This window comes from Grammomys surdaster, unplaced genomic scaffold (assembly GCF_004785775.1).
Source record: "Grammomys surdaster isolate TR1022 unplaced genomic scaffold, NIH_TR_1.0 513, whole genome shotgun sequence".
Classification (NCBI taxonomy): Eukaryota; Metazoa; Chordata; class Mammalia; order Rodentia; family Muridae; genus Grammomys; species Grammomys surdaster.
In genome coordinates, this window is record NW_021604932.1 from 570,461 (window position 1) to 593,898 (window position 23,438).

The 23,438-nt window shown below is 37.6% G+C and overlaps 1 protein-coding gene across 6 annotated transcripts in view; it reads right to left on the reverse strand.

The window, feature by feature from the left end:
• Positions 1 to 3,013: 3,013 nt before the first annotated feature.
• The window catches only part of LOC114633052 (cytochrome P450 2C13, male-specific-like), a 38,505-nt gene continuing 18,080 nt past the window's right edge, over positions 3,014 to 23,438 (reverse strand). For 4 of the 6 annotated variants that reach the window (XM_028781668.1, XM_028781669.1, XM_028781670.1 and 1 more), the window contains 4 exons: positions 17,990 to 18,131; positions 15,298 to 15,485; positions 10,081 to 10,222; positions 3,014 to 3,715 (listed from right to left, as the gene is read on the reverse strand). In XM_028781668.1, the coding sequence (XP_028637501.1) occupies positions 3,297 to 3,715; positions 10,081 to 10,222; positions 15,298 to 15,485; positions 17,990 to 18,131 (891 nt within the window). In that variant the 3' untranslated portion in view covers positions 3,014 to 3,296. Of the gene's footprint in view, positions 3,716 to 10,080; positions 10,223 to 15,297; positions 15,486 to 17,989; positions 18,184 to 23,438 lie in introns of all 6 variants that reach the window. The other 2 variants (XM_028781671.1, XM_028781673.1) reach the window with 1 other exon arrangement.

Consider the following 23,438-nt stretch of genomic DNA (forward strand, 5'->3'; position numbering starts at 1 on the left):
TAACTCATAACTCATGGCATAATACTCAACAGAATTTACAAAATGTATACCTCATGTGTAGATGGGAGACATTTTATATGAGTCTCAGGGGATATAGGATTGTCATGTTTGGGACAATTCTACTGTGTTTCCTGGGGATGCAAAACCTCAGTCCTGGGGAATGAGGGATGGAATGTGTCAAAGGAAGAACTTATCAGGTTTGCCTGGCAGGGGGACAGCTCCAAAGTTTTACTTAGGTTTACTGCCAAAGGGAAACAAGCAAAAGGATGGGAACCTGAGAAATCCTGGGGTCTCTGGCTTTACTTTATCACAGGGAGCAAACGTGGACTGCTTTTTACAGTTAGACTCTTGATAAAACCAATTGTGAATCTACTCCCAGTAGCTGAAGGACCAAATTAGGTCTGACAAACCCTAAACCTATACCAAGCCCCCCACACCCCCAGGCTTGCTACCACTATATCCTCAGTCACTCAACCACAGGGATTTTCAGCTCCAGATTTTTCCCAAAAGATTCAGAACCCATGGATCCCCTCCAGTCAATGATGTTAAAGACCTTCCACTTCTGAATGTCTCCCAGCCAGTAGTTACCACCTCTTGGAGAGTATGCTATTATTTTAGAACCCACTTTTATAAAGGCATCTGATTAATAGCTAGATACAATGTGTCTAATAGGGATGCTGTGTGTAGATCCTCACAGGAAGGTTAGGCTTTAACCCTGCAGACCATATCAGGACAGGTAATTGCCTTGAGTTTCTCTGTCACTTAGGCAGCTTTGCAATCAAACAATACCCACTGTTTATTCTAAATGGATTATCATCCTTGAACAAGCATAGTGGGCTTGTCAGATCATACTGACCCCCTGTGTACATGGAGAGCTCCTTAATTCTTCTATCATAAAGGAATTCTGCATTCTAGTTGAGTTAGTACTCTGCATAACATATTATTCAGAAAAGACACTGCTGAAAACTCTGGTAGTACACATTGGAGGAGACCTCATATGGCAGAAAAGGGAACCCATCTCTTTAACTCTAGTGATAATCCTAGGAGCAGGACTAACTGGAGCAGGTACTGGAATAGGTGCACTTACATTACAGAGAAAAAATTATAGTGGCTTAAAATTAGACAGAGATAAGGGTATTCAAGGCCTAGAGAAGTCCATCTCACACCTGAAGCACAGTGTGGACTCTCTGGCTAACATAGTACTGCAGAACAGAGGGGAACTAGACTTAGTGTCCCTACAATAAAGAAGATTATGCTCCACTTTGTGTAAAGAGTGCTATTCCCATGTCAACTATTTTGGACTTACTAGACAGTCATTGGCTAAAATTAGAGAAAGTATAAATAGGTGCTAAAAGGAATCAGAGAATTCCAAAAGTTGGTATCATTCACTGTTCAATACTTCCTCCTGGCTAACAACCCTTATTTCTACAATCATGGGAACCCTGATCATTATTTTACTACTCTTTCGTCACTTTACATGATTTTATCATTTTTGGGCCATGCATAATCAATAAGCTTTTCAATATATGAAACAGAGACTGGGAATATTCAACTGATGGTCATGAGGTCCCAATATCAACTAGTTAGTATAGAGAATCCAGGTCTCAGAGAGCCCAAGATTGGCTTCTGAAATTACTAGCAGAATGGGGAATGAAGAGACATAGGGAGCCTGCATCTGTACTTCCTTGCTAAGGGGGATAGAGAACTTAATGCCCTTTCCCTCTCTCCTTCCTAGATGCATCAGACCTTTGGAGTGAGCACAGCCTCATGCCTGATTATTCTAAAGTTAATTTTAGAATTTTCCCAAAATGACTCAGACATAATTTTCTCAGAAAAGGACACAAAATCATACTGTGGAACGTTCCCAAGAATTCAACATGCAGAGACCAGAAACAGAAAGAAAGTGATAGAAGGACAGAGACTGTAGCAACCTGCTCAGCTTTTCTAGAATGTGTTAAGCAACTGTGCTCATTTCATGATTCTTGCCCTTTCTAATGAATTTGACTTTTGGGAAGGAATTAATCAGTTAACAGTGATAAAATATGGTGCTTCCTGTGACTGTTACTCTTGCTGGAATGAAGAGAGGGGCTTAAAGATGAGGTAAGCAATATAAAAGCAAAACACTTGCTCAGGTTTAAGATGGAGACAAATTTAAATGTTTTTTCTTGCATTTCTAAACAAATATAAAATGTTTTAATTTTTTCTGATTAACAGTAAATAAAGATTGGTGTCACAAGCCAATATACTTCACCCTTGTTTCTGTACAGTGTGAAGCTACACCTGATTACAGTTTATATGTTTAAAATATAAATACATATAGCTTCTTCAGGTGATGCCTAGCTAAAGAGATTTCTCATATATTCCTTACCAATAAATTCTTTACCATATGTATTTACTGGGGAAAAGTATTGGCCGTGTGTGTGTGTGTGTGTGTGTGTGTGTGTGTGTGCGCGCGCGCGCGTGCACGCACGTGTGTGAAGCTTTAAATACATATGTGGAAGTAAAACCCCAATCTTTGATTTTTTTCCCTGTATGAGACCAAGAAATGAATTTAGAAACAGGTAATCAAAGTAGAACCCTTTTATTTGTAGTGCCTTTTTCCTCAGGGTATTTCATATTAACTTCAGAATAATGTATAATGTATATGTATAATGTATAATGTATAATGGAGAACTGTTATTCTTGGGCAATTAGAGAATAGAAGCCATGAGAAGAAGGAAGTATACAGTGGCAGTTCTGAGAGTGGTGAATAAAGGCTTCTGTGAGTGATTTCGGAAAATAACACAAGAGGAACTCTTCTCATCTTAATTTCTGTTAACTGCTCTTCATTAGACAGGGATGAAGCACATCTGGAAAGGGGGAAGCAGTGAAGAAATTCCAGAACCTTGTGCTGTATCAATATTCTCTGAGTCATCCAGTGATTTCAGTTTGAAATTCTGTAAAATAGTGGTCAGGAATAGAGAAAGCTCCAAGCGGGCAAGGCTCTCTCCCACACACATCCGTTTTCCTATGGGAAATAAACAGTGAAAGAAGTTCACTATGCCTTATACATAAGTAAGTTCCAGAGGCAGTGTTTATAACTGACAGAATAAATTTGAATGCATTTGTGGATGAGTGGTTAAATGTATTGATTATTGTAAGCACAACTACTTAAGCAACTAGACAATGTTGAGGCATATATTTTTGCCTGCTAACATTGCTGGGGTGGGGGCAGGGAATGGGGGGGAGAGTAACTTGGGTAGACCGTGAGGCCCATATGTGCTCAATCTGTTCTGGGCCAGTTTTTGTTTCTGTTTCTATTTGGTTTTCCTGTTAACCCAAACTCTTAGATTTATCAAAAATCTTTTTCCTGATATTAGGGGAGAAAAAACAACAACAACAACAACAACAACAAGAACAGCAGCAGGAGCAGCAGCAACAACAACAACAAAATCCACAAAAAGAGATGCCTTTAAAACAAACTCTCTGTCCATTCCGCTTTTGTTGGTTGGGTAAATAGCTAGCAGTCCGAGGCACCACGACTCTCTGGTTCCCGAAGGTTGATTTGAGGCCCAGGCTCTGGTACAGCCGAGCATTCTTGGCATCTGGTTAACGTCTCCCGGGCTTGTGTAACTCTGGTCATTGGTATTTTGGGGCTTTAAAATAATTTCCCCCCTTTTTTTTTTTTTCATGAGGCAAAATGCAGCAGAGGGCTCTTTTTGAGAAGAACGGCATTCTGAAAGAATGATTTAGAAAAACATATATTGGGGGCAGTGCAGAAAGGGTTTTCATTGTGGGCCGCCATGCCTGAGCCCAGCTGCTGGTAGGAGGAGGCAGGTTTGAATGTGACTTGGATCATCATGATTAAATATGGACTTAGTCTTAGGATCTGATAGTGTCGATACTGGGACTGTCGAAAGCAAGGACTATTGTTTACCACTCAGATTAAGCGAACATAAATTCAGGAGTAGGGAGTGTCACATAGATTCCACAACTTTGCCACTGTGGTGACGAGAGGCATTTTCTTTTGTACCACTGTATACTCAGAAGTGACTATTGTGGAGTCAGGTATGATCAAAGATGTTTCCCAGCCACCTTCCTTCAGAATCCAGCTGAGCCAGCTACAGCAGCAGGGGCAGCACTGGGAAAGAGGGTGATGTGCATACCCACCTGTCCCCTGCTCCCCTTCGACTACCCCAGGCCTAGCCCTTGCTTCTTAGAATCCCCTGCCAGGCCCCACAGTGCTGGAGTAAAGTAAGTGGCAAGCTGAGTTTTATTCTAGCATTGGAAAGAACAAGTTGTACATATTTCCTTTGGAATATATCCAAATCATGTCAAGTGGGTTACTGAGACACTGCCTTCCCTTGTATCTCTGAGTCTCTGTGGATAGCTTCCATCTATCCAGAAAGCAGAATTAAGGCACACGGGCTCCCCTGGAGCCACAGCAGAGACTTGTTATCATGGAAAGCAGGTGCAAAGATAATCACTTTGATCTAAATACTGTGGCACTGTCTAGAGCCACATTGCCTAGTCCATGTCCCCTGCAGATGTCAAAGTCTGTTGTACTTTTCAATTCATCCTTCTGGACACAGAGACTGCTGGTGTCGTGGTCCCAGTTGGCCAGGGTACAGCTCAGTTGGGCCCACACTGGGATCCTCCAAGCTCCTCAATAAAACTCAGAGCAACCAATGCTACTCGGCTTTAGAAAAAAACATTTATTGGCAAAAGTGGATTTTCTATCAGACTTCATAATGTTGCCAAAGTGGCAAATATAATTTCTTTTTGCAAATACAGTTTCTAAATTAGGAAAATCACCAAGGCTTTGCTCTATCCCTTTGGAGACACTTGCTCCTGTCTAAAGGAAATACATGGAAAAATAATGGGACAGAGAATGAAAGAAAGACCGTCCAGAGACTGCCCCACCTGGGGATCTGTCCCATATTTACCCACCAAACCCAGTCACTTTTGCTGATGCCAAGAAGTGCTCATTGGCAGGAACCTGATATAGCTGTCTCCTGAAAGACTGTACTAGAGTCTAAACAACACAGATGCAGATGCTCACAGCCATCCATCTGACTGAGAATGAGGACCACATTGGAGGAGTTAGGAGAAGGACTGAAGGAACTGAAGGGTTTTACAACCCCACAGGAAAAATACCAATATCAAGCAAATAGACACCCCCAGAGGTCCCAAAGTTTAATACACCAATTAAAGTGTACTCACAGAGCACCCAATGGCTCCAAGTGCATACTCAGCAGAAGATGACCTTATTTGGCATCAACAGGAAAAGAGGCTCTTGGTCCTGTGAAAGCTTGATGCCCCAGCATAGGGGAATGCTACAGACATGAGGCTGGAGTGGGTGGATGAGTGGGGGAGTTCTGTGAGAGATATTTAAAAATGGTGGCTCCCAATCTTGCTTGTTTTTAATCATTGCAATCATCCTGACTAGGTTAGGTCTGAGGTCATGAGCAGCAGCATGTTCTCACTGCTGCTGTGGCTCAGGTTGACAGCTCAAGTCACCAGCTGAAGCCACCTCCTCAGGTGGTCAGAGTCACTGGCCCTGTCACCCACAACATGCTGGTGTGGGATGTGCCAGTCTTCCACGATGTCTCCACAAGGCTGGGCTGAGCCCAGACCACACTGCCATCCATACAGGCCCAATAGAAATTAGACTAGTGCTTAAATAATCCAAAGGCTTTATAAGTTTGGTAATGCTCAATAACTAGATGCCCACATAATTGGAAGTGTTAACCAATTAACTAACCTAGATAGAAGTTGTTACTCAGGACTGCTCTCTGTACATGCATTGTCATCTATGGCACCTACAACTCTGCCTCCCTAGTTCCTCCTCTTCCTTCTTCTTTTCTCCTTACTCCTCCTCTTCCTCTCCTTACTTCTTCCACCTTAGCTCCTTCCAACTTTTGGGGAGCACCCTCAAAAAAGAATGGTGAGAGAGGATGTGATAGAGGAGATGTGGAGGGGAAACAGATAAAAGAAATAATATTTGAAATGTAAACAAATAAAACATCCCTTAAAAAATTTGAATGATAATCAAAATTCAAACCAATGACACATAATAAAGTTACTCCTAGAGACAAATTCATAGACCTGTGTATCAAAACAAAGAGAGAGAGAAAGAGAGAGAGAGAGAGAGAGAGAGAGAGAGAGAAAGAAAGAGAGCGAGAGAGAGAGAAACAGAGATGGAGAGGGGGGCAGTGTCACGGCTCATATTAAATATATGCTTATCTGAAAGCACTAGCCAAAGAAAGAAGAAATGACATCCAGAAGATGTAAATAGGAAGAAGCAATAAAACTCAGGGCTGAAATCACCAAAATAGAAACAACAACAACAAAGCTACATATAGAATCAATGAAACTAAATGTTGACTATTTAGAAAAACAACACAACTGAGAAACCCTTGACAAAAATTACTAAAAGAAGTAGAGATAAAAGACATGTTAATAAAACTAGAGTTGAGAATAGGATATGAGAATAAAAAGTGAGGAAATTCAGAGAATTATAAAGGAATACTATAAGAATATGTACCCCAACAAATTGGAAAATCTAAGAGAAAGTCATAATTTCTTGATTTATACCAACTACAAAGATTAAATCAAGCTTCAGACTCACAGCGGAAGTGAAGCAGTAATTTAAAGACTCCTAATAAAACAAAACCAGCATCAGTGGGATGCAGCAAACAATTTTCCCAGTTTCAAAGAAAATTAAAGCCAATAATCTGAAAACTATTCCTCAGAATAGAAAATGAAAAGAAACTGCCTAATTCATTTTATGAGGTTATAGATGGTACAATTCTCAGTAAAAATGCTTGCTAACAAAATAATAGAATTGACAAAAAAAATTATCAAGTAGGCTTCATCCCAAAGATGAAGCGATGGTTTGACATACATAAATCATTGTGATCCACAATATAAACATACTAAAATATAAGAACCACATGGCCATCTATTAGAAGAGGCATTTGCTGAAACACAGCATTCCTTCATGATAAAAGTCCTGGAGAGATTGGAAATAGAAGAAACATTACTCAATATAAAAAGAGTTTATTTAGAGCACACCCACAGCCCAAATAAACCAGATTGGAAAGAGTTAAAGCATTTTTACTCAAATCAGGAACAAGAAAAGGATATCCATGATCTCTATATTTATTCAATATAATATTTGAGTGTACGCTACATTAATGAGTCAGTTGAAGGAGATCAAGGCAATACAAGTAGGAAAAGAATATTTCAAAATATCCTTAACTGCAGAAGGTAAGAATGTATCCATAAAACTCTTAAATCTCTACTAGGTAAAGAGATATCAACAGCTGATATCTCTTTAAGGAAAGTATCAACATACCAAATTAACACACAAAAATCAACAGTATTTCTATATACAAATGAAAACTGTACTGAGAGAAATTAGAGAAACAATACATTTCATGATTTTAACAACAAAAATATCTAAGGATAACTCTGAACAAGGAAGCAAAAGACTTAAAAGTCAAAAATTAAGATATTGAAGAAATAAAATGAAGAAAATGAAAAAAAGGAAAAGATTCCCAATGCTCACAAATCAGCAGGATTAATAGAGTGAAACAAGGTTCTCCTATTCAGCACCATCCTTACTAACATTCCTATACAATGAAGAATTTTCAGCTTGATATATGAGAAAGACAAATGCCATGATAACTAAAGTAATCCTGAATAATAAAAAAATGCTCAGATATATAACCATGATGAACCTGAAATTGTACTACAGAGTTATAGTAATAAAATCAAGATGGTATTGACACAAAAGCAAACAGGCTCAATGAGAAATTTTATGAGTTTTTTAACAAAATCAGTTGATGAATCAACATGCATCCATGTCAACAGCAAAAACACACACTTTAGGTATGGAGATGTGATATTCATGAAAAGTATCCTCATTGGTGGAGCAGCAGAGAGGCCCCGAATAGTCTTGTGCCACCATCACAAGTTTCCATGATCTCATGGAAACCTGGAAGTTTCTTACATCTGTACCTAGAAAGTATTGTCTCTCTGTGTTTCATTTTCTTCTTTTATATAAATAAATGTGTATTAAATTTGCATTCATGGGTGAGTGAATGACAAAGTTAGTTAATTATGGAGTTCAGAAGACTTCTTAAGGTCTCCTGGAAGAGGGAATACAGGTAGTTGTTAGTACACAAGTTAGGTGGTGGGCATTCTCCTGAGGTTTATGGCAAGAGTTGCATATTCTCTTAACTGCTGAGATATCTATCATATCCTTTATTATTTTTGTAAGAATGTCAAACACTAGACAAATTTTAAGCAATCACTGGGAATGTTTAACAAAGTCTCAATCATAATGAAGAGTTACTGGAAGCTACAAATTACTTTGAGAGAAAATGCCATGTTTATTCATTAATTATGCTATCTGTAAGTTACTAATTCTCCAGAGGTTGTCACTAAACCAATAAACATGTAACGAGATATGGATATCTCCTCAGAGGTCTTCAAGAGTCTGACATACTCAGAGGCAGATGCTCACAACTAGCCATTGAACTGATCATGGGGTTCTCAATAGAGGAGTTAGAGTGAAGACTGAAGGAAAGCTGAAAGGATTTGCTGCACCATGAGGAGAGCAACAATACCAACCAACCACAGCTCCCAGGGTCTAAACCACCAGCCTGGGAGCACTTAGGGAGGGATCCAGCGCTTCAGTTGAATATGTAAGAGTGGAGGGCCCTGCTGGGCATAGGTGGAAGAAGGGAACCTTGACTGCATGAAGGCTGGATGCCCCAGGGGGTGGGAATTTTGAGGGTGGGGAGGTTGGAGTGGGGGGGGGGTAGATAGAGGTTACATCCACAGAGAAGAAGGAGGAGGGGTGAGGGGATTGGGATTTCCTGGGTGGGTGGGGGATGGGGTAAGGGGACAACATAGGAAATGTAAATAAAACATCCAATAAAAAAAAAGAAAAAAAAAGAAAAAAAAGGATATAGTTCAGTCAGTAATTATTAAAATGTGTATGAATTTGGAGAAAAATAATTTTTCTGATCATGTGTTATGAACAAATGATGGTTGTGTTAAAATATTGGGGTGGTTTTGATCAAAGGCCTTGTGTACATATATGAAGCTAAACCAATAAAACATAAGATCTAAAAATATTATTCATTTTCTGCTATTACTTGTGGTTCTTTGTGGTAGGTAGAAATATATCGATTATACTGCTGATTTAATTTTTCATTTTAAATTTGAGATACTAGAGAGCAAAAATTGTGGAGAATTCTTCCATGCAGCATGCTAGTTCAGTGCTCTGTAATTCTCTCAACCTCAAGTTACACTGTTGCAGCCTGGTTGTTCTTCTACTTCGCTACATCGACTTTAGGCCTATTGGAGCATTTTTGATGTTTTTACTTTATCTATTTTATTTTCTAATATTTGAGTTTTTCAATATAGCTGAGCCAGGAAGAAAGTGACACAACAAAGATATACATTCAAGTTATCGTTGAGTCTGTATCTTTTTTCACTGATGTTGTTTTTGTTTTTGTTTTTGTTTTTTGAGACAGGGTTTCTCTGTGTAGTCCTGGCTGTCCTAGAACTTACTCTGTAGACCAGGCTGGCCTCAAAATCAGAAATCCGCCTGCCTCTGCCTCCCAAGTGCTGGGATTAAAGGTGTGTACCACCACCGCCTCGCACAGCCAGAGTCTGTATCTTAATGGATATTGATTAAAGGCTAAATGCCATTTATTTTTTAGGGTAATGTCTTTTGTGTCCCCAAAATCTAAATGAAGGAAAATTGAAAATGTATAGCCACTAGAAAGACTAGGAAAGCACAAATGTAGTGAGTCCTTTATATTTGATTCTCTCAAGAAAATAGTGTCATCATTTTTTATGACAGTGTATGAACACTGGGAGAAATGCTGCTGATCATGCTAAAAACGTTGGATGGGGTGGTGCGGGAGGGGTAACCAGAAAGTGGAGTATCATTTCAGATTTAAATGAATGGAATGATCAATAATTAAAAAAAAATTCCAAGTCAAACAGCAATTGGGAGCCACTGTATAAGTCACCACAGATCCTCATGTCACTGGAGCCCTGGAAATGAGTTTCTATTACCTGCTGAGAAAGGCATGAAGTAGTCACTTTTCTTAAAGTTTCCATTCCCATCTAGAAAGTGGCCAGGGTCAAACACCTCTGGATTGGGGAACTCCTTACTGTCATGCAGCACTGATGTCAGTGACATCATTACTTTTGTCCCCTGCAAACAAGACACAACAGAAAAAGGTATGTACAAATATATCGGAGTACTAAACATTATTCACCTTTTCCTCCATAGAAGAAGTACAAAAATAGTAGGGAAATTTCAACAGAAAAACAATGCAAGGAACAGGGAGGAGTCTGATATTAGCCACAGTGGTGTGAGTAAGGTGCCTTCAGTGATAATTGAAGTCTGCATTGGGTATTTATTGCTAATGCTGCTCACTCTTTTCATTTTTCCTTCAGTTTTAGCTCATCACCTGCTGCTCTAGATTGTCAACTGGTTTTCACTGGTCACATGGGTCATGATTTCAAATGGAGACTTGCTTTCTATGTGAAACAAATAGGAAGACATCAATCCTGATAAATAAACAAGGTCTAGACAGACAGTTTTTACTTATTTTTCATCATGAACATAATTCAGGTTTTACATGCCATTGATGAAAGTGTTTGCTCTCACACACAAAGTTTATGTATATAAAGGTAAATGCAAATCAACAAACAGAAGGGAGACAATGGAAGGATAGAAATTTTCATAGGATGAAATACAACTTCTTCTCCCATTTTTGTTTGTATTTATTCTTCTCTCATACATAATACCCTAACAGGGGCCTCTCTTCCCTCAACTCCTCCGATTTTACTCATTAACCTCCTATTTACCCAAGATCCACTGCCCTACTCTTTGCTTTCATAAATAATAAAAATAACTAAATAAATAAATAAATAAATAAACGAACAAATAAAACCCCCAAAAAACAAAAAAAAAATGCTCCCCCATGGATATCACCTAAACATGTCACAACAAGGTCTACTAAGACTAGGCATGAGCTCTCATATTAAAGCATGACAAGGAAACTTGATTTGAAACAAATGTTCTTCCTACTAAGAAGAACGGGGATAAAAGTGACACATCCCACTCCCATTGTTAGAGGTCGCACTAGAACACCAATCCAAACAACCATAATGTATTTTCAGAGTACCTAGTGCGGACTCATGTAGGCTCTAAAATTGTACCTACTGTATCTGTAACTACCTATGAGCCCCCCTTAGTTGATTCTGTATGTCATATTCTCCTGGTGTCTTCCTCCCCTCTCTCTCCAACAATCTTACCTCACCTTCTCTGGTGGTGTTTCCTAAGTTCAACATAATATTTGGCTGTGGGTCTCTGCCTCTGCCCCTATCCACAGCCTTAGTAAATCCTTTGATGACTATATTAGGCACTAATGTAGCAGAATACTTTAGAAATAAGTTAATTGATTTTTTTGCCAAGTGTATTCATCTTCATTATAAGATCCTGTGTTGTTCAACATTCAATTTCTGAACATCTACATCTAGACTGTGTCCAGCCTTTGGCCCCTGATTTGTCATGAGACTCAATTTACAACAATCTCACAAGTTCTGACCTGCCATAACTTCAGAACATTTTCCAGGAAGGACAAATTGTAGGTTGAAAATTTTATGCCTGAGTAGGTGTCCTAGTCCCAGAAGTGGAATCCTTGTCTGGTGAAGTAAATGTCTAGTTCAGGCCCATTATTTCTTAATACTAGGAGTCTTTTCTAGGGTTTCCATTTTATATCCAATGGAGTTTCTATTGCACTGGATTTCCACAAACATTTCCAAACACTAAGCAATTCAAATCATGTCTTCCTCAACACTTTAGTTTCATCCCCCTTGTAATTTAACCTGTCATGGTCTGTGGATTGTGTCATGATTATCTTTTACTTAATAACTAATATCCACTGATAGGTCAGTACATACCATGTTTGTCTTCTCTGTGTCTGGGTTACCTCGATGATGGTAAATTTTTTCTAGTTCCTTCCATTTGCCTGAATATTTCATGAAGTCATTTTTGTGACAGCTGATTAATATACCAGTCTGTCAGTATATCACAATTTCCCTATCCATTCCTTAGTTGAGGGGCATCTTGGTTGTCCTATTTCTGGGTATTTTGAATAAATTCTCCATGAATATAATTGAGCAAATATCCTTGTTCTGGAATGTATCATCTTTTAGGTATATAACTGAAAGTAGAAAAGCTGACTCTTGAAATAGATTGATCCAAGTTTTCTGAGAAACTGTTATATTCATTCTATTAAATATTCTTCCTGTTTGCACTCCCAACAGCAATACAAGTGTGGTCCCATTGGTTCACCTCCTGGCCAGCATTAACTGTTACTTATGAAATTGATTATACCTATGGTGACAGGTATAAGATGAAATCTCAAATTATTTTGATTTGCATTTTCCTGATGGATAAGGATGTTGAATATTTCTTTTTTTATTGGATATTTTCTTTATTTACATAACAAATGTTGCCTCCTTTCCTGTTTCCACATGGAATAACCCTATTCCAGCCCTCTCCACATGCATCTATGATGGAATTCCCCCAAAGAATGACCAACTCCTGCCTTCCCACCCTGACATTACCCTACATTGGGGTGTCCAGCCTTCACAGACCAAAGGCTACTTATCCTATTAATGACTTAAATGCCCATCCTCTGCTACATATGTGGATGGAGCCATGGGTCCCTTCACGTTCACACTCTCATTGGTGATTAGTCCTTGAGAGCTCTGGGGTTGAGGGTCTGGGTGGTTGATATTTATGTTCTTCCTATGGGGTTGAAAACCCCTTCAGCTCCTTCAGCCTTTTCTCTAACTCCTCCTTTATGGATCATATGCTCAGTCTAATGGGAGACTATGAGCACCTGCCTCTGTATTTGTCAGGCTCTGGAAGAGCCTCTCTGGAGACAACTTCATCGGTGTCCTGTCAGCATGCACTTCTTGGCTTCCAAAAATAATGTCTGGGTTTGATGACTGTTAATGGGATGAATCCCCACGTGGGCCAGTACCTGGATTACCATTCTATTAGTCTCTACTTCACAATATGTCTCTGTAATTCCTCCAGAATTTTGTTCGACCCTCTAAGAAGGATCAACACACTCACACTTTGGTCTTCCTTCTTCTTGAGTTTTATGTGGACTAAGAATTGTGTCTTGGATATTACAAGCTTTTGGGCTACTATCTACTTATCAGTGTGTGCATACCATGGCTGTTCTTTTGTGACTGGGTTACATCACTCAAGAAGATATTTTCTAGTTCCAATCATTTACCTTAGTATTTCATGAAGTCTTTATTTTTTATAGTTGAGTAGTACTCCTTTGTGCAAATGTATCACGTTTTCTGTATCCATTCCTGTTTCGAAGGATATCTGGATTATTTCCAGCTTCTGTCTATTATAAATAAGGCTACTATGAACATAGTGGAGCATGTGTACTTGTTATATATTGGAGCATCTTTTGGGTATATTCACAGGAGTGGTACATCTTGGTCCTCAGATAGTAGTGTATCCAAGTTTTTGAGGAACCGCCTGACTGATTTCCAGAGTAGATATACCAGCTTTGAATCCCAGTAACAATGGCAGAGTGTTCCCCTTTCACAGTATCCTTGCCAGTATCTGCTGTTACCTTAGTTTTTGATCTTAGCCAGTCTAAATCCTGTGAGCTGGACTCTAAGAGTTGTTTTGATTTGCCATTCCCTGATGTCTAAGGATGTTGAACATTTTTGGGATGAAGCAGGAATTATTCCTTATATGTAAATCCACCAATGTAAACCACAACATAAAAAACTCAAAGTAAAAAAACATGATCATCTAATTAGATGCTGTGAAATCATTTGTCAAAATTCAACACCCCTTCATGGTAAAATACTTGGAAAGATCAGGAATTCAAGGCCCATACCTAAATATACTAAAAGTGATATACAGATAACCAGTAGCCAACATTAAACTAAAAGGAGAGAAACTAGAAGGAATCCCACTAAAATTAGTGACTTGGCAAGGCTGTACACTCTCTCTCTCTACCTGTTTAATATAGTACTCAAAGTCTTACTTTAGACAAGAAACAGATCTCAAATGGATACACATTTAAAAGGAAGAAGTAAATATCATTCTCTGCAGATGATATGGTAGTATACTTAAGTGGCCCAAAACTTCCACCAGAGAACTCCTAAACCTGATAAATAACTTCAGCAATGTGGCTGAATATGAACTTAACTCAATCAGTAGTCTTCCTATACTTTAGACATTTGGCTACAACTTAATATAATAGAATCATTTTTCAAATTATGTAAAGTCTTTCAATATCAGAGAAATATTAGTTATATTGATCAGAAATGTTACAAATACGCCTATATATCAGTTGTTCTTCTTCATTATTAAGTCATCTTTACCTCATAATGCCTATGTCAACCTCATCATTTCTCTAGATGAATCATGTATTAATAGTATAAATTACATTTTCAGTTTGTGGAGTCATTTTTATTCTCTGTGTGGGTACATATCCCAACTGTCCTTATATACTTCTATAGTTATTATATTTTCATGAATTTAGAAATTAATAAAAGTACAAATTAATGATTTCTGAAATTCATCCATTGGGTCAATAATAACTTAATGACAATAAAGTACAAACAAATTAAAATAAACGTATAGATAAAATGGTAACCAGAAGTCACCTTGAATTCTGCATATATTTTCCAAGAAAACACCAGTGACTAGTAAAATATGTGAGATTAGGTAAAATAAAATCAAATAATGATTAAGTCATTTTTATACACCAGGATTAGATAATGATAACAAAAAAAATTCATTGTTCTCTTAAACTCAAAACTACATACAAGCTATATCATTGAAATGAAATTATTATGACTAAAATAAACCAAACATAAGTCAAGGTTTGATATAGCCTTTTTCATGAGTTGAAGAATTAAGCACATAAACTCCATTTAAGTACTTGTAGATTTTCTTATCGATAATAAAAAATTAAAAAAGAGTTTTAGTGAGTTCAACACAAGTTGGAAAATATACTTGAAATCACAGCCTATTTTCTTCCAATAATTTTTGAAAGGGGAAACAAATGTGGAATTGCTACTACCATGTCCCTGCCTGCTTAGAGACTCTTTCCCAATTATGAACTAGCAGAATCAATTCAGAGCAGCAGTTTGATGGAGAGGACTAGAACCACACTGAAACTGGAAACATCAAGAGCATAGAAGTGTAGCAGAAAGAAACAAGCTTACCTTGGGTATGATGTAGTTTCTGAATTTAGTGTCATAGATCACTTCATGGAGCACACTGTTTGTGGGAATGCCAATGAATCTCTGGACCTCATATACCATGGCATTTGTGTAGGGCATGTGCCTCCTGTCCTGCATACAGGGGCTGCAGTGTCTCCCAATCACGTGGTCAATCTCTTCCTGGACTTTAGCTGGATATAAGAAATGTCAAATTTTCAGATAAGAAAAACATAGCTTGTATCAGGCCTTAATTCACAGCAACCTAGGCCATAAAGAAAGTGACCCAGTAACATGTCAAACATAAATTTCAAGTGGAGATGTAAACATACATACATAGGATTATTGTAATACATACTTATACGTTTATTGTATCACATAACTAATATGAATCATAATAATATGCTAAGTGTTCTATCCATAGTATCAAGTAATATGAGATATAATAAATATTGGTAACAATCGGTACAATTTGGCATTATTGACATTAATAGATTGTATTAGAAATAAGTCATTAAAATGGTGAATATATGCAGTATGTATTATAAAATTATGGATCTGAAGGTCTTTTTGCAATTTTATTCTACCTATTTTATTGCTTACTATCAGTGGACAGATTAATCAAAAACAAGTACCTAGAAATTTATTTGTATTTTAAACAATAACTGTTTTTATGTACTCAATTATCCACAACATTTATTGAGACACTGGTATCAGAAAAGAACATACCAGTTAACTTATATGCTATTTGTAAATACATATCTGCAAGGAGATAATGAACAAACATACATATTATAAACACATGAGTTTACATACATGCACCATTTTTAGATTGTCATATTTAGTAATATAGACAAATTGTAGAAAGAATTGCAGATACATAAATATGATTACCTATCTCCAATATAAGGGTGAATTTATGTTATTGATATACTTTCTGATTAATGCGTGCTGTTCATTTCAGTTTGTTATTTTCCCTCTTATGATTTAGAGGTAATTCCAAGTATTCAAGTGGGTGATTCAGTTCCCGGAATAAACGTGCACTTAATGAAGACATGAGAAGACCCATTACTTCTGTGTTGTCCCTCATTCTCTGTCCATCCCTGCAGCTTCCACCAGATGAATACCAAATCTGGGCCTTTCCAATGCTAATGTCCAGAATCTTCTCTGAAAGTGTCACCTACTCTTATAGGCTATACAGGTATCTAGACTTAATTGCTTCCTGCAAAGTTACTTTATACAATTGAATAGGAAAGCTCCTACAAGGTTTCATAAAGAAAGTAACATAGGGAGCAAAATTTACAGTTGGAAATCTATCTTTGTATTATGCTTTGCAATGCATAATGCTATCAATAATGTGCTCTTGAAGATTATGGTGTAGTGTGAAAATTTTAAGTGTGGATTGTGTATGAACCTCAACATCTTTGTGCTTCCATTCCACTGTTTACATTCTGTTCTTTATTTTACAATTTCCGATGTATGTTTGGAAAAAAAATTGTCTATATAAAACTCAGAGATGTTTATTATGCATTACATTCTGGGTGGTAGATTCAGTAGTTGATATTCATGAAAGGTTGGAGAAAAGAGCTCTGAGACTCTCTAGTCAAAATTGCCAGTTCTCCACTTTAATCCTCTATATTATTCTTTCCCTGCCAACCTTTCAATGTTCTTTTACACATAGATTTCTGTTGACTTTATAAAGTAATTCCATGTTTTCTGTGTGGATAACTCTCACCTGAAGAATGGAGTAATTAAGGAAACAGTGGGCAGAGCAACCTCTGGTTTCCAACTTGGTTTTCTACTTAAAATTGTTAGATGCAAAGAGGAAACCATTGGGACACTGTAGAGGAACAGTATGCTTTTCTTATTCTATAGAAATTTTATGAGAATATGTTCCTCCATCTTCTTCCAGGATATTTCTCCCCTCACTCTTTATTACTATTGTATTACAGTTACATTATGAAAAATTCTGTTGTTTACTGTTGTCTTGTTATCCTACCATAAATGATGTAAATCTGTCTAATAATTATTCTATTGTTATTTCAGTGAATATTGACACAGAATGGAAGGTGTGTTTCATTACTGTTGAATGTCTGGATCTATTTACACATACAATTTTACAGTATTCTTATTTGAAAAACAAAACTTTTGGTATATTAGGAAAAATACTGTTCTTCAGCATTTTTATTGAACCTGATAAACTCTCTATACTATAAATTAGACATCATAAAATTGATATTGAAAGCAATATATTCATTATGAACAAAACAAGTTAAAATGCTTCATAGAATAAAAGAAATTCTCAGGAAAACACCTTAAATAATGGACTATATTTTATGGCTTAATGAGCTGAGTTTTCTTTTATCTACCACAGAGTTAAATTTATCACAATGAAGAAAGGAAATGCAAGAATTTGTATGCTCAGTAGGCCTCAACTTGAGGATGAAAACATTATGTAACCACGGTCCAATGCATGCTCAAGCTGCTTACCACACCTGCCAGAGAACTGAGACAAATGAATAACCTTGATGGCTTTTTCAACAGCTAAGGTCTCTTTATTTCATTTGGTTTTCATTCTCATTAAAGCCAATGGAATAGAAAATTGACTACTGACATTTTGAATAACAACGTGCAGGATACCATCTCCATCTTTCTAGAGTCTCCCAGGAATGCTATGCATCATCACCTATGTCCTTACCTGTGATGTGTGGGTGCTTCATCAAGAGCAGGAGAGCAAATCTCATTGTTGAGCTTAAAGACTCTGTCCCACCAACAAACAGGGAAGTCACAAATGATACCATGTGTTCTGGTGCATAGTTCAACTGCTGTTTGCCATTTTCCTAAGAATGGTTTGATTCAATTATCTGATACATATTGTCCTTGAACAATCAACTAAAATTGAATACACAATATTTGTCAAATCTATTTTTTGATAACATAGAACGTAGAAAGTTCATCACTGGCAAAAACTATTTAAAAAAACCTTATTTTTTCTGTTTGTCAAAATTGCATCCCCAAAATTATCTTCTCCTTTCTTCTTCTTCTTCTTCTTCTTCTTCTTCTTCTTCTTCTTCTTCTTCTTCTTCTTCTTCTCCTCTCTCTCTCTCTCTCTCTCTCTCTCTCTCTCTCTCTCTCTCCCCCCCCTCCCTACTTCACTGCTCTCTCTCTCTCTCTCTCTGTGACTAAAGTGCATAATAAGTTTACAGAAAATATGAAGAGAAACTTATTTTGTTTATTGTCTATTCCAATTAAAACACATGTAAGGAAAGATTTAGTTTTCATCTTATCTGCACACAAAGATATGCATTTATTCAGAGAAACCTACACATTTAACATAGTAAGACTCTTGAAAGATGCTTGACTATAATGCTTTATGTCTTCTTTGTTATATCAACACCGAGTTGCAATAAGTCGCTTTGTACCTAAGTTCCATAGATATTTTTTAATATTATTAAGCAGTCCTGATTAGACTTCCCTTTGTTTGTTAGGAAGCACAATTGGATTTGTACACATAGGAAAGTTGGAGCCATTATGCTAGTTGCTTCAAGTCTGTAAAAGAATTTGCTTTAAATTTTTTCTCAGAGTTTTTTATGAACTAACAATAACAGCACAGTCTACACAAAGTTTAAGTTTTATAAATCTGGTAATGAATCACTCCAAACAAGATTAGGTTCACAGTCAGTACAACCAGGCTCAATCTATGAGAATGTCAATTAGCAATATGATCTAGGTAATAAGGAAGGATTGATAATGCATATGTAAAGACAAGATATTAAGTCATGAAGACAGAACATGACACATTTGTGACCTTTAGAAGAGAAAGCTGAGAAGGAGATGAATGTAGGTGACAAAGCTGCAAACATGCTGTGATACAGGATTGTAAACAAGGTTATAGCTTAAATGTTGAGGCAGGATAAGAAATAACACATAATTATTTTTTCTGTCATTTTGATATCCTCAACTTCTCTAGATTTCCTTCAGGCAATCTAATATTTTATAACCAACATTATCAAAACACTAGCATTCTCTGTTTTGTTACCAACCAGACAAAGACACTCATCTCCCTTTGTAATGTAGTTTAATGATTTTTTCTAACCATGTGGCATTTATGGCTTGAAAACATCTTCAATAAATGGTGCTGGTCTAACTGGAGGTGTGTACGTTGGAGAATGAAAATAGATCCATATTTATCACTTTACATAGTGCTCAAGTCCAAGTGGATCAAAGACCTCAACATAAAACCAAATCCACTGAATATTTTTTATTAACCATTTTATTAGTTTATATTTTAAATATTATCTCTCTTTCCAGGCTCCCTTCCACAAATTCCTCAACCCATTGGTGTCCAATTTGTCTCTACCTGGGTGCTTCTCCACCCATCCACTAATGCCCACCATAACCCTCAAGAATCTCCCTTCTCTTGAGCATCAAGTTTCCATGGGACTAATTGCCTCTTCTCCAACTGATACCAGGTAGGGAAGTCCATTGGTACAAATATGGCCAAAGTCATGCAGCAACCCATATGCATACTTTGGTTGATGATATAGTCTCTGAGATTTCTGAGCATTATAGTTAATTCATACTGTTGTTCTTCAAATGGATTTGCAAACCCATTCATCTCCTTCAGCCCTTTCCCTAACTTTTTGATTATACTTCCCAGGCTTGGTTCTATGGTTGGCTCTGAGCAAATAGATTGGTCTTAGTCAGGAACTGGCAGAGCCTTTTAAAGGACAGTCTTACCAAGTTTCTGTCTGTAAGTACATCCTTGCATCATGAATAGTGTTAGGGTTTAATGTCTGTGGATTGAATGGATTATATGGTGGGGTGGTCTCTAGATGGTCATTCCTTCAGCTTCTGCTCCAGTTTTATCACATTTCCTTTAGACAGGGACAATTTTTTTTTTCAAAATTTTATGATATGTGGGTGGCCCCAACCCTCAACTGGGGGCTATTTATATCTACTTTGGTATATATTTAATAATAACAGGAAATCAAATTAGTAACAAAAATCTTTCCTCAAATATAATCTTCTCAGTCTTACTTACACAACCAAAATAATCATAGATTTACAGTCCATAATAGAACCATCTCAGGAAGATTATCTGTTAATTTTTAGCTTCTCTATGATGGCTCCTGGCAACTTATAAAATATAATGTTACTCAGCTGATAAAATAATTAAAAATTTAAAAAATACTTTGGTGAAAAATACTTGAAAACTATATTTAAGATCACTTTAATATAAACATCAACAATGATCAAATCAGCTTCCTAATAGATAAGTAATACTTCTATCAAAGTATAAGCTTTGATGTCCAGATTATGCTGACTCCTATGTAAACAAAACTCCCCTACACTTTGTATAAGAACTTAAAAATCAAAAATAAAGGCTCTTATATCTATTAAAATGTCCATTATTTTTTGAAAACTTTAGGTTTTTTTTTCACAAAAGCAAATATGAAATTATGGTTTGAATGAGAAACCTCATTATTGGTGATATACATGCAGAAAAATTCAATATGCCATCAAGAAACATCTGCACAGATATTCATAGATTAATAGCTGAGAAAACTGTAAAGTAGAACAAATGCAAAGATCCATAAATGATGAATAAGTGGATTATAGTTCCGATGTTTGTAAACTGATGTTTGTAGTATCAGAAAAAGCTAGTACAGAAAGAAGCTGGCATATTAAGGGCAATCTATAAAGATCAACAGCTTGTCTGCTCCTCTGAATACACCACAGTCTCAAAGCCTCCCAGGAGTTCCACTGCACACAGGGCATCCAGTAAGGGAATGTCCCAAACAGCTGTAATAGGTGGGAACCCTGAGGAGCTCAGTAAACTTGGAACTCATCAACCCCAAGAACCCTCAACTCCTGAATTTCATTATATTTCCAGCCTGTGCTTTCTGTCAGGACAGATGTGCATGCCTGCTCCTCTGAAGAAACCACAGTCTGAAGGCCTCCCAGGAATTCTACTGCATGTAGGGCAATAGGCACCACAGTCTGAAGACCTTCTAGGAGTTCTACTGCATGCAGGGCAACTGACCAAACAGTATGAAAGCCTCCCAGGAGCTCTACTGCACACAAGGCAACATACTCAACAGTCTGAATGTTTCCCAAGAGAAGAGCTACTACACATAGGACAACAACTGAACTGGTCCTTTGAAAACCCATCAGTGTAAAAGTCTCCCAGGAGATATGAAGCAGCCAAGACAATAGTTCAGCAACTTGTCTGCTTCCTAAAGACCCCACAGTCTGAAGGCCTCCCAGAACATCCACTGCAGCCAGGGCAGCAGGTCACCAGCATACATGTAACTCTGAAGATCTAACAGTCTGAAAGCCACACAGGAGGTCTGCTATGACCAGAGACTCAGATCTCTGATGAGATCTGCAGCAACACAGGGACACAGATGTCAGTTTCCAGGCATAGACACCCAGATCAGATAATACCAGGGATAACAAGATGTTAAGAGGCAAACACAAGATCATAAGCAACAGAAGCTAGTATTCTTTGGCACCATTCTTTGGCTTGTTTTCCCACCACAGCAAGCCCAGAATACACCAAAACACCTTAAAATCAGGAAGCCGACCTAAAATCCTATGTCATGAAGATAATAGGGTTCTTTAAGAAGGATATAAATAACTCACTGAAAGAAATACAGGAAAACCCAAGTAAACAGTTAAACAGGCCTTAATGAGGAAACAAATAAATCCCTTAAGAAATTCAGAAAAATAATAACAAACAGGTGATGAAATTGAACAAAATGTTCCAAGACCTAAAAATGGAAATAGAAACAATAAAAAAAAAAAAACACAACTTGGGACAACCATTGAAATGGAAAACCTAGGAACAAGGTCAGGTGCTGGGTTAAGGGGGAGATCACTAGTCTGCCTAGCCACAGGCACAGGTATGCTTAGGAAGGCAGAACACGGGAATTTTGACTTTGATTACCTCACACTGGTGTAGGGCAGGAATTGGGCTGTAAGAAGCTACAGGACATCACTCTAGGAGTGTGGAGCTCAGTCCGAGGTCCTGGGAACAGCAGGAGCGGGCTCGAGGTCCCTGGGCCTGCAGGGCAGCCAGGAACCATCTGATTCTTAGATTCTTGGGTAGCCAGGTGTTGCTAGAAGCTGTGAAAAAGCCGAGAATGGAGTGCTGTTCCATAGGCTGCATACAGCCTGCGGCAGAAGAGGAAAATGGGGAGAGTGCTTTGGCTGGGTCCCACAGGGAGATGAGTCCTTGGCTTGGACAGCAAGTGGCTGAATTGGCTTGATGGTCTCTGTGGCTGAGAGTACTGAGAAGCCTTCTGCAGGAGATTAGACACGACTCTCTAGGTAAGGCCTTCTCTATTGCTCCCCACGTTGAATCCCTATAAAAAGAGGCCTTCCATAGTTTATAGTATTTGTTGTTATGGCAGAGAGAAGATGAGTGAAAACCATACAACATTTTCTCAGGGCGGGCCTGAGATTAAATATCTTTTGCAGGGAGGAGTATCTGAAGAAGGAAAGCTTAGTTAGATAAGCCCTTCTGGCCTTTCAGTACCTCATTAAAATGAAGATATGTCTTGAAGCAAATTGACCTGTAATCATGTCCTCTATCTGTGAAGGGGCTTCAGGAATTGGCCTTATTTGAGTGATGGCCACAAATCTGTAGAGTGCTGCAGCCTCATGTCAGGAGTTTAGGTTCTGAGAATCAGGCAAAACTCCTAACATCCCTTAGGATCACCAGAGTTTCCAAACTTAGGTCAACTAGAAACCAGGCTGCCTTTGAGGGCCCTACAGTGAGAAACTATGAATGCAAGCATCAACAACAGAATACAAGAGATAGAAGAGAAAATGTCAGGTGTAGAAAATACCTTAGAATATATTGACACAACTGTCAAAGAAAAATCAAAATATGAAAAACTCTTAACCCCAAACATCCAGAAAATCTAGTACACAAGGGAAAGATCAAATCTAAGAATAATAGAAATAGAGAAGAGCAAAAATTCTTACCTCAAGAAACCCAAAATTCACTTTTACAAAATTATAGAAGAAAACTTTCCTAATCTAAAGAAAGAGATGGGCATACATGTACAAGAAGCCTACAGAATACCAAATAAATTGGATCAGAAAATAAAACCCTCTTGTCACATAATAATCAAATC